The sequence below is a fragment of the Lonchura striata genome, chromosome 6, assembly GCF_046129695.1.
Source record: "Lonchura striata isolate bLonStr1 chromosome 6, bLonStr1.mat, whole genome shotgun sequence".
Lineage (NCBI taxonomy): Eukaryota > Metazoa > Chordata > Aves > Passeriformes > Estrildidae > Lonchura > Lonchura striata.
The window spans coordinates 48,808,991-48,824,086 of record NC_134608.1 but is presented as its reverse complement, the minus strand read 5'-3'; the positions used below and the strand labels follow the sequence as shown (position 1 = coordinate 48,824,086).

Genomic DNA, 15,096 nt, shown 5'->3' with positions numbered 1-15,096 from the left:
AAAATCACATTTCAAAGTTTGTACCTTACGGATTGTGGGAAATTTTCCTTCATACCGATAAAACCATCCAAAAGCTACAAAAGGTAAAGGAAAAGTTGTTTTTTGAAGAAAAGCCAAGGACAGGCTCATCCTCAGACCAATCCATGCTGATATGTGTAACTGATTAAAATTTATTTGAAGGCAAAACACCAGAGGTTTGATATTACATGACAAGTTCTTAGCTAAATTCTTGATAAATGGTTTTAGAACATTTAGTCATAGGCATCCCTTCTTTTAATGGTACACATTTTATGCCAAACAAAAAAAATTCAACAAGTAATCTTCATACAGAACCACACAGGCATGTGCATTTCTAAGATTTCTATGGTCACACTCCTACTTTACAGTAGTTTTAGCAAGCCTTATGAAAATGAAACAGGCATTCAAACTCATTCAAACTTGTGGCAGAGCATAGCTTTTGAGGAGACATGAAAAGCTGCATTTCCCAGGACAAAATATTTCAAGCCAAGTGCATAAATTTTATAAAATATATTGCTAAGTAAGATATACAAAAAAATATAATACCATACATTTATATAAGAAACACTGCTAACACAGAGCACTTAATATAGTCCACGTTCCTGTAGGGCTGTTAGATTTCATATCAAGCTATCTTTAGATCCAAAGACAGCAGCAGTGTCAAAATATTTCATCATTTACTAAAGGACCACACATATTGCCATAAGAAAACCAAATGGTCAGTTTAATGTCAAGACTGACTGTCAGGAGGAGGTGAGACACAGGTAGAATCTGAATCAGGATAGAAAGTCAGGGCTGAGTGGCAAACCTGTTTGTCCTGCTTCATGTTCACTTCATCCATGTCATCTGTTTCAAGTTGGTCTTGTGCAACTCCCTTTAAACCTTCTAGAGAAACAAAGGAGGAAAGGGGTGAGGGGACAGAAGTGACAGTAACTGGGGATTCCCATGAAATGAAAAAGAGAGCAGTAATGTGTGACTAGATGTTTCCATGAAACAAAATATGTAGTTAGTGATGGGATGTTTTTCCAAAGAATTGTTAAAAAAAGTAAAGCCCTACTGAAAACAATCTCCAACCTTCTCCAGCCCTGAAGAGCTATTAGAATCTACATGTGGACAACTGGTCTGCTATGTGGTAAAGGGAAGCCTGAAGAGTTTGGTGGCTTTTCCTCTAACAGAACCATCAGCAGACTGCCCCAAAGTCACAAAAAAAAAAAAAAAAAAAAATTAAAAAAAAATTAAAAAAAAAAATAGCATCAGGTTAGGAATTGGCCTAGGCCTCCTGTAAATTATGCATCAAGAACTTTCCATGTTTTAATTTGTACAATACAATTTTACTACACTTTGCATACAATTTGCAGCTTCTAATTTAGCTTCTTAACTGCCAGCTAAGCTCTGTCTTAATTCCCCTTGGACAAGTAAGTCAGAAAGCCAGCAGTGTCCTGGGCTGCATCAAGAGCAGCATGGGCAGCAGGGCAAGGGAGGGAGTTCTGCTCTTCTACTCTGCTTCCATTGGACCTCTCCTGGAGTGCTGCATCCAGCTCTGGGGCTGCCAATATAACATGGATGTGGACCAGCAGAGGGCCATAAAGATGATCAGAGGGCTGGAGCACCTCTGCTATGAGGAAAGGCTGAGGGAGTTAGGGCTGCTCAGCTTGGAGAAGAGAAGGCTGTTGGGAGACCTTAGGTCAGCCTTTTGGTACCTAAAACAAGTTACCAGAAAACTGAAAAGGAACTTTTTGAAAGGGCATGTAGTGACAGGACAAGGCAGAATGGCTTTAAACCAAAAGAGGATAGATTTAGATTAGAGCTAGGAAGAAATTATTTACTGTGAGGCACTTGAACAGATTTCCCAGGGTAAGTGGTGGATGTCCCATCCCTGGCAGTGTTCATGGCCAGTTTTGGATGGGGCTCTGAGCAACCTAGTCTAGTGGAAGGTGTCCCCAGCCATGGCAGGGGTTGGAAAAAGGTGATCTTTAAGATCCCTTCCAAGCCAAACTGTGAAAAAGCTGACAGGTAAATACTGAACAGTAACAACATGTAAAACAATGCACTAAACACCAAAGTTATACATGTCTATGCTTCAGACTATTTCTTAGTTAGCCTTATTATTTTTATTTTTCCTGCTGCTGATTGCTAAAAACCATGACTATTTGAATGGATGTATATTTTTCAAGATAGGCACCTGTTAAATAAGAGTTATTTAATTGATTTATCATATGCTTCCAGTCTTCAGAAAATAACCAATTCATAGCTAGCTTAACATGGAGACAAACTGGTGATAGAGCTCAGTGATGTGTCTGAGACAAATGGAAGTAGGCAAGCTGACATCAATTACTTACTTTTGTGTTTGGAAGGAGGGGCAGAATGCACTTCTGCAGTTACAGTTTTTAGAGACTTGGGTGCTTCTTTAGGACCCCAGTCTTCTTCCCACTCCTTTTTAAATTTCTCTTCCTCTGCTGTTATCCTAGAGGAAACAAATCCAGTTAAACATTCTGAGTACAAAACCAACCACATCAGTATATATTGATTAGCATTGTAATTTTTTAGCATATTTGTTTTTTCTCTGGAACATAAAGCACAATAAACTGCGCCTTCCTCATAACCAAATTCCTTTCATCAATCTGTTTCATTTACTAAGCTACTAAAATAATTTGTAAAGTACAGTGTAAGAAGATATCCTTATTTAATATTTAGACTTCTAAGGCCTATTACATATCACCTGCACAGATACTAAGCCATGAGTGACACACCACAGTACTGTCTGTCAGCTTGAATGAAGTAAAAAAATCATCTGTCACTTAGCAATTTTTAGGACTGGAATTGCTTACTAGAAAAACTGAAACACTGAGTGGCAGACTATCATACACCTAAATCAGACATCACAAGGCAAACTATACCTAAAAAATATGTGACTCCTCTCTATATCTTTAAATCTATTTTGATTATTCCTTCCTAAACACAATAGTTCTAGGCTGCCATAAAAAGTAACTCTTTCCAAAAATAAATAGATACTGTTGAAACAGAAACCATATTAAATTCTGAATTCTAGGGGGAGAAAAAGGGAAAAAAATTTAAAAAAGAGAAGAGAGGGAAATAGGTACAGATAGAAGATGGGGGTGCTGCAGAGAGTGCCACAATTCAGGAAAAGAGCATGCAAAACAAGTAAATTACCTAGTATGGCACCATGATCAGAGAAAAAGACATTTCAAATAAAAATACAGCAAATACCAAGTATGTCACAGCAGAAGTGCTGAATTATCTGACAACAGGTAGCTTCATATATGCTGCCTTAAGATCCAAGATCTAATAGACCCAGGATCTATTCTTGACTATTGCTTGCCTTGAACTGATAATGTAGTGACAAAATTTACCATATCTTAGATATATATTATGCTATTTATATTTGGATTATCTTTTGCATCTCTAAATTAGCTAAAGTAAATTGAAAAACTATTCACATGATGTCAAAACACTCTTATATCTGTAGCTGAGCTCACTATTTAAATTTAGAGGCATTGTCAGGGAACAATGGACACAATGTTTTTTCATTTAATTTTAGATTTAAAAAGTTGGTGTTACAATGTTACTTGCAGTACATAGAGTTAGGGACATTTGCCATTTAGGCACATTTGAATTTTTTTCAAATGTAAGATACCAAAAAAGGGCACAGTGAGTTTATACAAGGAAATCCTGCAGAAAGGATTCTTAAAAGAATGCAAGGCATGATACTCACAAACAATTAATACAGAAAAATATTGTGTTTTAGCCAGTCATAACTGCCTATTAAATCTCAGCTTTAGATTTCATCTAGATTCCTCTACTACTATTCTCCCTCTTCCTCACCCAGGAGATTGACACCGACTTAACAGTTTGGATTGTGATATGGAAAAGCTTAAAAATGCCTGAGCAACACTTAAAAATTCTACAAGGAAGTCTAAAGCTGTGCTAGACATTACACTGATCAGCCCTCAGGGCACAAAAGCCTTCCCTGAGCGAGTAAAGATGCTCAGTGCAGAACAGCACAGCAGACATCCAACATCCATTATATCAGAGAGGCAATCTAGATTTGGAGAACAGAATCATCCTTCACCTGTGATGGTTGCTTTTATAGCAGCTTTTGGCTATTGCGAGAATTTCTATAATAGGCCACAAAATAAAGAACAGGATGTTATCAACTCCCTGGGATCAGAAAAGGGAAATGCATAAAAATTCATCCATTGCTGCTGTATAGCCCACAGCAGGACTGCCAGAAGATTTTTATCTTGTGACAGCTAGGGAATATATTTCTTTATCCACCTTACAAATTCAGAAATCACTGTTCTTTTTCTTTCTACATGAAAAGGGACTTAAATGAATTAAAGCCCCTTAATATGCCAAAGGTGCAAAGCCAAAGACTTGAGGGACAATCTTAGCCCTAAAAGGCTGAATCAAAACAGATACTACTCTGCAATTTGCATTTTCATGCAATTTCCCAGCATCGTTTAGAAGGAAAGTTAATTACTGTGATAACAACCAGTTAATTTCAAAATTCCAAATGTAAAAGAATGCTTAAGTTAAAAATATAGTACTGATCTGTTTCTTAGCAGAACTGCTTTCTTTCCTCTTAGAATTAAATGTAGTGGTTCAGTGACAACAAAGTAAACAAGTTCTGAGACACAGAACTTCCTTAGTCTTAAGTTTCTCTATATATTAATATTTTTAAAATAAGTGCATAACTTCAACTTCACACTGAATTTATTATTGCCTCATGTTTATTCATAATCCTCAGGTTTACAGGTGCTGATTTTCAGGTCAGTTTCCTATTTAACTGTGCTGTACTTACTGATATGTACTGGATCCCACATTTAGCTAAATGAAATATTACACATTTTATTTGAAAGCAACATGCAGAATGTTTTCAGCTACATCTAATCTAATACACAAGGAACCCTTTTCCAGGTGGCACATTGCCTGTGTAAGGTTTTTACTCACTGCTCTATTTCTCTGCGATATCTCTCTTCTTCCTCTGCAGCTTTCTGGGAAATCTCCAGCTTTCTTCTATAAGAGGAATTAGGACAACATGATAAAAATAGTGTTTTCTGAGTAAGAACCTGAATAAAGTGTGTCAGCATATAGTTAGTAAAAGATACAGACAGTAAATATATTTGTATTGGGGGAAAATGATCTGTTTTAAAAGTCATCTTTAAGACACCCGAAGGTTCAGTATGGTTTCCTAGGAACCCTGAGGACATTCCTGACCATCTGGAAAATAAGGGCATATAATTTACTTAATTCATGAAGTCACTACCTCCTTCTGAGGCAAGACTATAGCATGGTTTTGTATGAGCATAAAATTTCTAACTGTCTTGCTAAAAATAAAGCAGGAGTGAATAGCGTGAGTGAGCAGGAGTGAATATCACACTGAATAATTGGGGTACAACAGTCAGGTAGTAGTGTGACCCTTCTACTTAAGATGGCTTCGAAGATATCAGCTTTGAAAGCCCGGAATATCAAGAGCATCACAGGACAAACATTTTATGGACAGAGACTTTGCAAAAGCAAAACAAAGTTAATCTAAGTTAAGAATCTTTTCACTTCTGCAAGAAGTATCACAGAAATAATTATGTGCTCCTGTCTTCCATGTCCTCTCCAAATCCAAGCTAAATTGTTCAGACTGCCCTACAGAGAGTGCTCACAATCTCTCTTTCTCCTGCTGCTCTTTGATGATTTTGTTGGTCTCCAGTGCGAGCCGCTTCTGATGCATCAGCTCCTGGCGCTCCTGCTCACGGAGACGTGCTTCTCTTTGCCTTTCTTCTTCAGTCATGAACAGCTCCTTGCCCTGCAATCAAAACCACCACCCCAATCAGTTGTGCAAATACCTCATGAATGCAGTTCTTCTAGGAAATAATTCAAACTCAGTAACATAGTAGCACATCTGCCATTTCCTCACATTGCCCTTCCAGTGGAAAATACCCTGAAAGATCCTCAAAGACCTGACCACTCACCCCAAGGAGCTATTCTAGTTTCAGTCTCTAAGTTACTATGCACCAAACAAGATTTGCAACTACTGAAGTCAACAACACTGCAGGGGTCACACCAAATACATGCTCAGTGTGTCACCCAGAAAAAAAAATTCACATTATACTTCCTTTAAATCTCACTGAGCAATGAAATGCCAGAGAATAGAATACTGAATGATTCCCAATGTGAAGACTACACAGTTACTGTGTTTTAGTGCTCTTATGCCTGGCTGCTGCAGAAATGTGCTGTCATTCAGGAACTCAAATACAGGGAATGTACACCCCCAAAACACTGTATAGTTGTATTTCAGTTGGTTTTGTTCCTGTTTCATTTGCTTTACAATTAAAGACACTAGCAATATTTTCTGTTCAAGAAAGATATCTCCATACTGCTATAGGTAGAACACCTTGATAATATTAATCTAATTTTCATTTCTGAAATTAAAATTCCATGTTAATTAAGAATGTAGGATTTTTCATGTCTCTAAAGTGCAAAGTAGAGATCTTGAACAAAACCAGGCATTGAGGAATGTCTTTGAACCATAATAGGGAAAATGTTTCCTTATGCTATCTCTTTTCCAGACAAAGATGTCCATTGAGAAGATGATGCAAGGTAAAGGAGTGAGGAACAGAAGAATTCCATAGCAACAATTTGCCATTTTAAGGATACCACACCAGTGATGCATGCTGAGGTAGATCTCATATTTTTAAAGTTATCATACCTGGGAGTTGAAACTAAGTCCTTAAGATGTTGAATTCCTGGAACTTAATCAACTAGCCCAGAATATTTGTTCAAATAATCTCTACAGTGCCTTTGGACAACTTCATCTTTTGTTACCGTAAGAGTAGATCAAATAAACTATTAATTCCTTAATGTAGCTACACAGTATACATGAACCCTTAGGAAGTAGCTGAAGTGACTTATTAAATCTTTTTTTCCCTATTTAATTCAGTTGCAGGGCAATTAGAAAACACCATCTTTGATTAGTCTATGGAACTTGATTATCCTCTTGTATACAACCACACACTTTCTATAAGAAGGATTAGAGCAGTAAAAACCTTAAAACATTTATTGAAAGTCACACTGAAGTCAGAGGAAGATTTAATTAATTTCAGCTGGCTTTAGATTAGACCCCAAAGGCTTATAGTTCTGTTGCACAGAACTGTGGAAATGAAAAATTGAGCAATTTTCAGTGTGTCAATATGCTAATGAGATCAGATAAACAGTTACAAAAGGAATTAATTTGGAATAAGACTAACGCATCAGCTATTAATGACTAAAAAATTATTTGTCACCAATCCAATTCACCTTTCATGTTTCAGCAGAAGCAGATATCTAATAGAACAGAAGCTCTCAAACATGAGAGACCACTACAATAAAGTTAATTTCCATTCCTTGTTAAGGGAATGGCTCTGCATTGGCCTACAGTCATGTTTCAATTGAGAATACTTGGTGTGGTATGAAAGAATCACATTGCCACTCAAAACTGCCCTGGTTTGACAGACCTTATACAGAAACACAGCTGTTGTTTTTATGCATTTATTTTTACCATTGATTTACTTACATAGCAATTTTCTGCTTACAAATGTTCTGCTTTTACAAATATACTACTTACAGCGCCTGCCACCACAGAGATTGTCAAAGTACGGCTGCTCTTGAGCACTCTGACAGCCTGCAAATTAAAACAAAACAAAAATCAGTGTGAAGGAAGGGATAAAAGGCCAGTATAATGCTAGTTGCCAAGGCTGGAATTACCAGAACTAAACAGAGTGGTAGGTATGGAAATATCCAAAATGCCATGTTCAATACTCAACCCCTTAAGTCAGTAGCCCAGTATCAAAACATACTTTCTGTGGACAGGAAAAAAGGACAGATGTTTAATAAGCTGACAACTACAAATCCAGGGAACTGAGAAGACTTGATTTTACCTCTTTATGATCCACGTTAGAAAAGTCCACTCCATTCACCTCAACAATCTGATCACCAACCTAAAGAAATCAATGCAAATTTTAGTACAGATGCTAAGTTAGTACATACATTCAATGAAAACAGAAAGAGATGTTTCCCTTCATATACCAGTCATGGGTACTGGCAGAGTGCAATGGGAACAGACTGGAAACAGGTCAGGCTTGCACATACTCCTACAACGGGATCTGCTGTTGCCACTGCTTGGGTTCAAATCCTGAGCTTGAAAGAATATTGGTCTGACCCAGATCACTCACGTTAAAAATTTAAAAAAACTAGCTTTGTTTGAAATGTACTCACTGGATATTTCTTTCCCAAGGGAAAAAAAAAAAAAACAAACATGAATCCTTGGAGTTGTCAATACAAAACAAGAATTCCTTGTGGTACCTACCTTGGAAGGTGGCAAACTTACCTCTAAGCCCACCTCTGCTGAAAGAGAACCTGGCTTAACATTGCTGATAAAAATCCCTGGTTTTTGTGTTGGACCACTGGAAATACTGGAAACGTAAAAAACCCCAAACATTAATTGGATTATATTTATAGAATAATATTTATGAGGAATACAATGAGTTGTTTTTGTTGTTTCCTCATATTTTTTTTTACTTAAACAATATTTATGGTATTAGACAATTCTGAAACAAACCCCAAAACTTACCAGTACACACACAATGGTTTATCATCCTATTTTTCTATTCTCTACCCCATAAAACTGGTTTAAAAGAAAAAACTAAAATAAAAGTATTCAATCTTATGTATTTTGTTTTACATGCTGAAACTTTATGTATGCTGACCTACACGGTCTAAAGGATTGGAACACTAATAATACTTGAAAGTGAGCAAGTAACACAATGAAGAATTACTAATTATTCATTGAACTGCAAGATACTGTATGTATATTGTTATTTTGTTAGGATTACTTGTTAGGAGCAAGAAGGATGTTTCATCCAGAGGCTAACATCTAGCTCAGGAACTTTAAGCTGCCATCTAAGCTTAGATGGGCCTAGATACAGAAACTATTTTTGTAGATTATATATTAAACAAGTGATGCTGAGCCACCCTTCCAGCTTTGTAAATAATTTTTAAAAAACCTTTACATCCTCCAAATTACAGGAGAAAAAAGGTTACAATTATATATTTCTAAATATATAAAAAAAATCCTAGGATATCCCCTCTACTCCAAAACCTCCATAAGTAAGGATAGGAGTCCAAGAATCCCAGAATCATATTTCTAAAAAGCCTTTCAAATTGAACATTAAGAGCTGGATATAGCTTTGTGATGGTGTTTTAGTTCTGAAGAGGGTCAGAGAAGGCAGAGAGCGAACCTGACAGTGGACAGGGCTGGAATTTGCTATATCACCAAGCAACACTTTTAAGTATTTAAAAATGTAAAAGCATTTAAAAGATCCAATTCCATGACAAGTTGTACTAGGGCACTTTCAGTCTGCTCTTATTTTTAAGTTTAAAGTTTTTCTTCTTCATGACAAATCTTTTAACACAGGTACTTATGCTTTGCCTAAAAATATGTAATATGTGACACAGATATCCCACTGCTACAGTTTGACTTCCTGATCCAGCATGGATCTTTATTTTCCTGACATCATATCCAAGAAGGATGGAAATAACTGCCTTTAGTGTCTCATTTAAAAAACAGTGACTTAAGTAAAAAATGTGTACCCACCTGCATCCCATGCCTTTTGTACCAATCAAGCTGATGAAGACTTTCTTCTCTTTATTGTCTCGCCCTCCAGAAGAAGCAAGTCCAGCAACACTGCCCTTTCCTTCCTGCAGAGGGATTAAACAATACTGCAGATGTTAATTCTGTCTTGAATTCATATCAAGACTATTATAAAATTTCATGTAGCCAGGATGAATCCCAGCCAGCACCAAGATAAGATTCAAGGTACTGTTCAAGGCTCCAAAGTCCTATCCTGCTGGAAATGAATGTGAAGTAGAGTCATTTCAGTGGAGCTGCATGGCTGAGGTGAAAGACTGAACTTATCTGTTTGGAGAAGATTACTTAAATTGTCAAATTTTGTCTTCAGAAAGGAGTGGGGGAAAATTAGAGGAAAGTGATATGGAAAAATAATCATTTAGATGTTCCCTGACAAAAGGGCTGGAGAAATACATGATAAGGCTCCCTATTTAATTAAGTCTTTCTTCCTGAAAGCAAAAGAACAGTAATTGTGGTATTTCTTTTCACATCTGCAACCCTTAGAATTCACTTGCATTCAAAGTTGTAATTCCTCCTCTAATAGGCCTAAAATAGGCCAAATAATCTGATAAAGATTTATACAGTAGAACTGTAGCCTGGGAAGTTAATAAGCTCAAGTAAAATGAAGTAGTTAATGAAGAAGCAATTTCATTTGTGTCCTGCCCTTTCCTTACCTAATAGCTCTAGAATAATTTCATATCACAAAAGATTCCTTACAGAATACTTTCAACAAGATACTGCATTATAGTAATGCAAACAATGGCTTCTCTGATAAGGTCAGAGGAGAAAGTGTTTCAGAACTATTACAGATTCCCCAGAAGACATTTAAAAATATATTGATTTCTTACCCCAGACTCTGACACAAACTGATCCACATATTGCCATTTAAGGGGTTCATGTGGTGAACTGAAAGGAAAAAAATTAATTTTAAATCATGGGACAAAATGAATGTCTATCAATTTCAGAAGCTACTTTGGAATGGAGCCTTCTGTTTTGCATCCACAACTTTCTTTGGATACCATTCACATTTGGTTTATTTTCCAGCAATTTAAATAGAACATTAGCAAGCGTACAATTTGGGCTGGTAAAGATTGAATATAAAATTGATAAAGCCCTCCCAGGTGAAACAATTTTAGGAAACTCAGAGAAGACTGTAAAATGAACTGTAGCCACTCAAACATCTTACACAAATGTCTATGCAGAGTGACACCTCCTGTCATTAACATTTCTCAAACATTGCACCTAAAGATTCAGCTTTTCAACAAAAATTGGAAGATCAAAACAATTTTAAATTTTTCTAAACTCTGAAGCCATCATCAAATGCTACATACAAAAAGAAGCAGTGGAGCTCTCTGCTAAGCTAGGTGCATTGATAATTAAATTTCCAGGAGATATCTGTGACAAATGAGGAAATAGAAATTGGTTCATTTAAGTAGGCAACTGGTATAAAATCAGATTCATCAAGCAAGACATCTCCCTGTTCATTAAAAAAGGATGTGACATTTTAATCAGCATTCACACATTTTCATAATTAAACACAGATTCTTTGGATAGGAGAGGATATGTGAAAATGAATAATCTGTTTTCAAATAAAAAGCCATTACCTTTTGACAGGTATCATGCCAATATCTGAAAAAGAAAAATAGTTTTTAGGTTTCTGCAGACCACAAGCAATCCATTAATAGCAATCTTTGGTGATACAGGTGATTTTTTTGCATTACTTACGTCTAACTTTTATGGACACAATTTTCTTTGTACGAATGAGGTTTATGACTTCTTCGTGTGTGCATGACGAAATGGAATATCCATTGATGCGCACAATCTCATCCCCAACCTCAAAAGTGGAAGGGAGAAGAAAAAGTGAGTTAATAATTCTGAAAGTTTTTAAGATTGAATACAGTCTGGCAATCATTTTAATGCAAAAGTAAGATAATGTTGATTCATGAATTCTTTCTGAATTTCATGTAATGTCAGATTAGACTTACCTGTATTTGTTTTGAATTGATACCGAACACCAAAAGAACAAATTAATGGCCAAATAAAAATTTTATAAATACTGTCTACTATACATCAGATTTGTACTCCACAGATTCCTTAAAAAGAAGAGTCTGTTTTAATTCCCATAATTTTGGAGCTATTTTCTTCTTTTATACTTCAGAAGTTAAAGTTTGCTTTTACCACATATTTTCTGAGATACCTTCCTTAATATATTTGATCAATAGGAAACTAAACTTAGTCTTATTATCTTGCCTGATTCTGGATTGAGAAAATGCATTATTTTAAGGGATTTTATCTCTTTGTCTTTGTCTGGGGACCCTGCTAACATTCATTGGCAATCCAATGGCAGCACCTCAAGGACATTCCCTGGCAGTGTTCAATTTAATAGCATAGAACAAAGTGCTTTCAGCCACTTCTATAAAATTTCAAATCTTATTTATCAAAGTACACTCAAAAAGTTTCTCTTCCTCTAATATAAATCCAAATTTGATGTGCTATGATGATGAGAGAGAATTTTCCAAGTTTTTATGTACTCTGCCCAATGATCCTCTTACCCAGCTAGGCTGAGAAGGAATTGGTGATGGAGATATTGCCTACTTCATTTATTATTGCCTACTTATTATCTGCTCAAGATTATAGTGAAAAATTCCAGGTCCTGGCTGGAGCACCATAAGCAAAGACTTGTACTTGATGTGAAGCACATGATGTGGCTGTGTGAAAATTAATGCACGATTTCTGCATGTAAATGCAGAGTAAAATATACAAATGATTACCATAAAATTACATTAACAAGCCATCACCTGTATCATCTTATACCTCTGATCTCCACATGGACAAAGGCAAATAATTAGGGTCCTTTCCAGTACCATTTCCTCTGAACTATTGTGAATATTTGTTATGTAAAATGTATTTGATGAGACTTTTCTCTTTAACAACAGCGTGGGATTTTGTTCTCAGTCAATGAAACTTTGGGTGCCTCCTCACAAATATGTCTGGCAGCATTGCCCCTAGTTAATGATTGCTTAAAATGTTCCATTTAAAGACTCAAGAGTCAGTCTTCCAAATTTCACTTTAAGCTTAAGTTTTTCATGCTGGTTTCTGCATTAGGCTGATTTGAAGTTTCAGCAAAGCAAAAGAAACTATCTACAATTACTTTATGAGAGGCTCTGTGCTTTCATTTTATATGAGAGGACTGAGAGGAATTGGAAGTAGAAATTCCTCAGCATAGGCTATATTCTAAAGACTTTAAAACACACAGAGACATGACACTGGGTGGCAGGACATTAGGCATGCTATCACCTGTTTTTTTTTGTATTGTCATTATGCCTCAAATCTTCCTACTGTGATCTGGTGAATTGAAAAAATAAAACAACACAAACAAAAAACCAAAAAAAAAAAAAAAAAAAAACCAAAAACGCCATAACCATAAATATATCTTCTTTATTTCTTTCACAAACTTTTCTAATGCTTCTGGGAAGTGTCTCATGCTCTGCAATGCCACACAAAACACTAACAGGTCCACTATACCAGCATTAATCTTGGTCACACTGTCCACTGAAGCTGAGGATTTTTGTCTGACACAACGCAGGATCAGAAAGCTGCAAAAGCAATGAAAACTCTTCTGCAGAACGAATGCACTGATAGAGGCAAAACAGGACTGTGGTCCCTAGCTCCTGACCAGTGGGACATCCACTCCCTCTGCTGGGCATCCAAAAAAATCTCATCCAGGGCAATGGCCTGCACTCCTAAGAGCTTGACAGGCAGATTTTAAAAATAATCTTTAATAACAGCAGAAATAGGTCGGTAATGAAGGCTTTTGAACATACAACCTGTGATAAAAATACAGATGCAGATAAGAAGAGCAGATGAGGTCTGCAGTTTATAGTTACACCCTTGACAGCTCTTGCTGTCACTCACTTAACCAGCTTGATCCAAATATTTAAAACCATGTCCATCCACCCTGTCAATTTTCTGTTGATTTCACATATGTGGTGAAGGGATAGGGTGGGCTTTTTGTTTGGTTTTCTTTTAGTTCAAGATCCCCTCTTTACTCACATCTTCCACATCGTGCAGACTGTAACAGGCTTGGGTTTGCACAAACCTGACTCTTTAAAAGGGTAACCTATCATGTTGTTATTGACTGCAATGCCTTAACACACAGGAACCCTCCAGTTTTAGGGCTGCAAATGACAGTGGCATCCTGGGGCCTCTGTACCAGCAGAACTCATGTTGTTCTGAGGATGTCAGCATTCACTGATTCAAATCTGTTCTCATCTCCCCAAGAGGCACTTAGAAAATTATAAATGCACAAAAGAGCATATTTTATTTTCCCCTCCAGTACAGGAATGAGCTTTTCCCATACAGGTATTTTTAACACTCTCCTTTACTAGTCTGTCATCTTATTTTTGCCACTCAACACTCTTTACTCAACCTAATGACATTTGTATGTCTGACAGACAATGACTGAGGTTGCTTTACAAATAACCCAATCTAGGCTGAATTACAGGAGATGTATGGGCATACAGCAAGCTGCTTCTCTTTAGGATACTTGAACAGCTTTTTCTGAACAATGGTATCTAATATTGGGGTAATTAATAGCTGTTTTCATGTATTTTGTTACTTTTGTACAGGTATCACTGTATACCAAGCTAGTGAATCAGAGCTGTAGAGATAAAAGTCTGCAGGACTAAGCAGAGTAGAACAGTAACAATTATTTTGGTATTATATCACAGTTTCCCCTTTCCCTATCCAACAGAGATGACAGACCTTTTAGAAAAAAGATGCAAACCTAACTTTTCTCAAGTAAAATGCCTATTATTTCTAACTTTTAACATGAGAAATATAATATTTAGTGCTTCTAGGAAATTGAAGGGCTTTATATAATAACATCAACTGTTTCAAATTTCCCATTTTGTATACTGCTTCCACTTTCATCATTCACACCAATCTCTTTGTATTCAGCAGAATCCCCACACACAAGTATCAAAAAGCAGTGGGGGGTGGGAGGGGGAGAGATGAAGTCCATTTCTTAATGGAAGGACAAAACACTTGTGCCTTTTAGAGAAACTGTAGTCATAAAAGGGTCAAATCTACAAGTGCCACAGAGAACTTTTATTATTATTTGGTCATTTTAATGTAACTTGAAAAGTACCTCAAGGAGAAAACATACAATTTGAACTGGAAATTTTAAAAGCAGCAGGACGTAAAACTGATGGTGTAATAGAAAATCATTATACCTTTCTCAGTTTGCATTTTTGGGACTGAAAATGTGTAGAGATTTTGTTAAATAAATCAGGTGGGTGAAATTTCAGAAGCAGTTGGCTTTACTGTGAGACAGCAATTTAGAACAATGGGCTGCCTGTCAGGTCTTGTTATTCAGTGAGGTTCAGAAAGTGCCTAGTGCC

General features: G+C 36.4%; 1 protein-coding gene across 1 annotated transcript in view; it reads right to left on the bottom strand.

The window, feature by feature from the left end:
- Positions 1–15,096, bottom strand: part of USH1C (USH1 protein network component harmonin) — a 45,181-nt gene that overhangs the window by 21,339 nt on the left and 8,746 nt on the right. The window contains exons 5-15 of the mRNA XM_077784272.1: positions 11,420–11,528; positions 11,299–11,323; positions 10,543–10,600; positions 9,662–9,765; positions 8,396–8,480; positions 7,947–8,006; positions 7,634–7,690; positions 5,694–5,836; positions 4,990–5,055; positions 2,358–2,482; positions 25–74 (exon numbers count right to left, since the gene is read on the bottom strand). Of these exons, the coding sequence (XP_077640398.1) occupies positions 25–74; positions 2,358–2,482; positions 4,990–5,055; positions 5,694–5,836; positions 7,634–7,690; positions 7,947–8,006; positions 8,396–8,480; positions 9,662–9,765; positions 10,543–10,600; positions 11,299–11,323; positions 11,420–11,528 (882 nt within the window). The remainder of the gene's footprint in view (positions 1–24; positions 75–2,357; positions 2,483–4,989; positions 5,056–5,693; positions 5,837–7,633; positions 7,691–7,946; positions 8,007–8,395; positions 8,481–9,661; positions 9,766–10,542; positions 10,601–11,298; positions 11,324–11,419; positions 11,529–15,096) is intronic.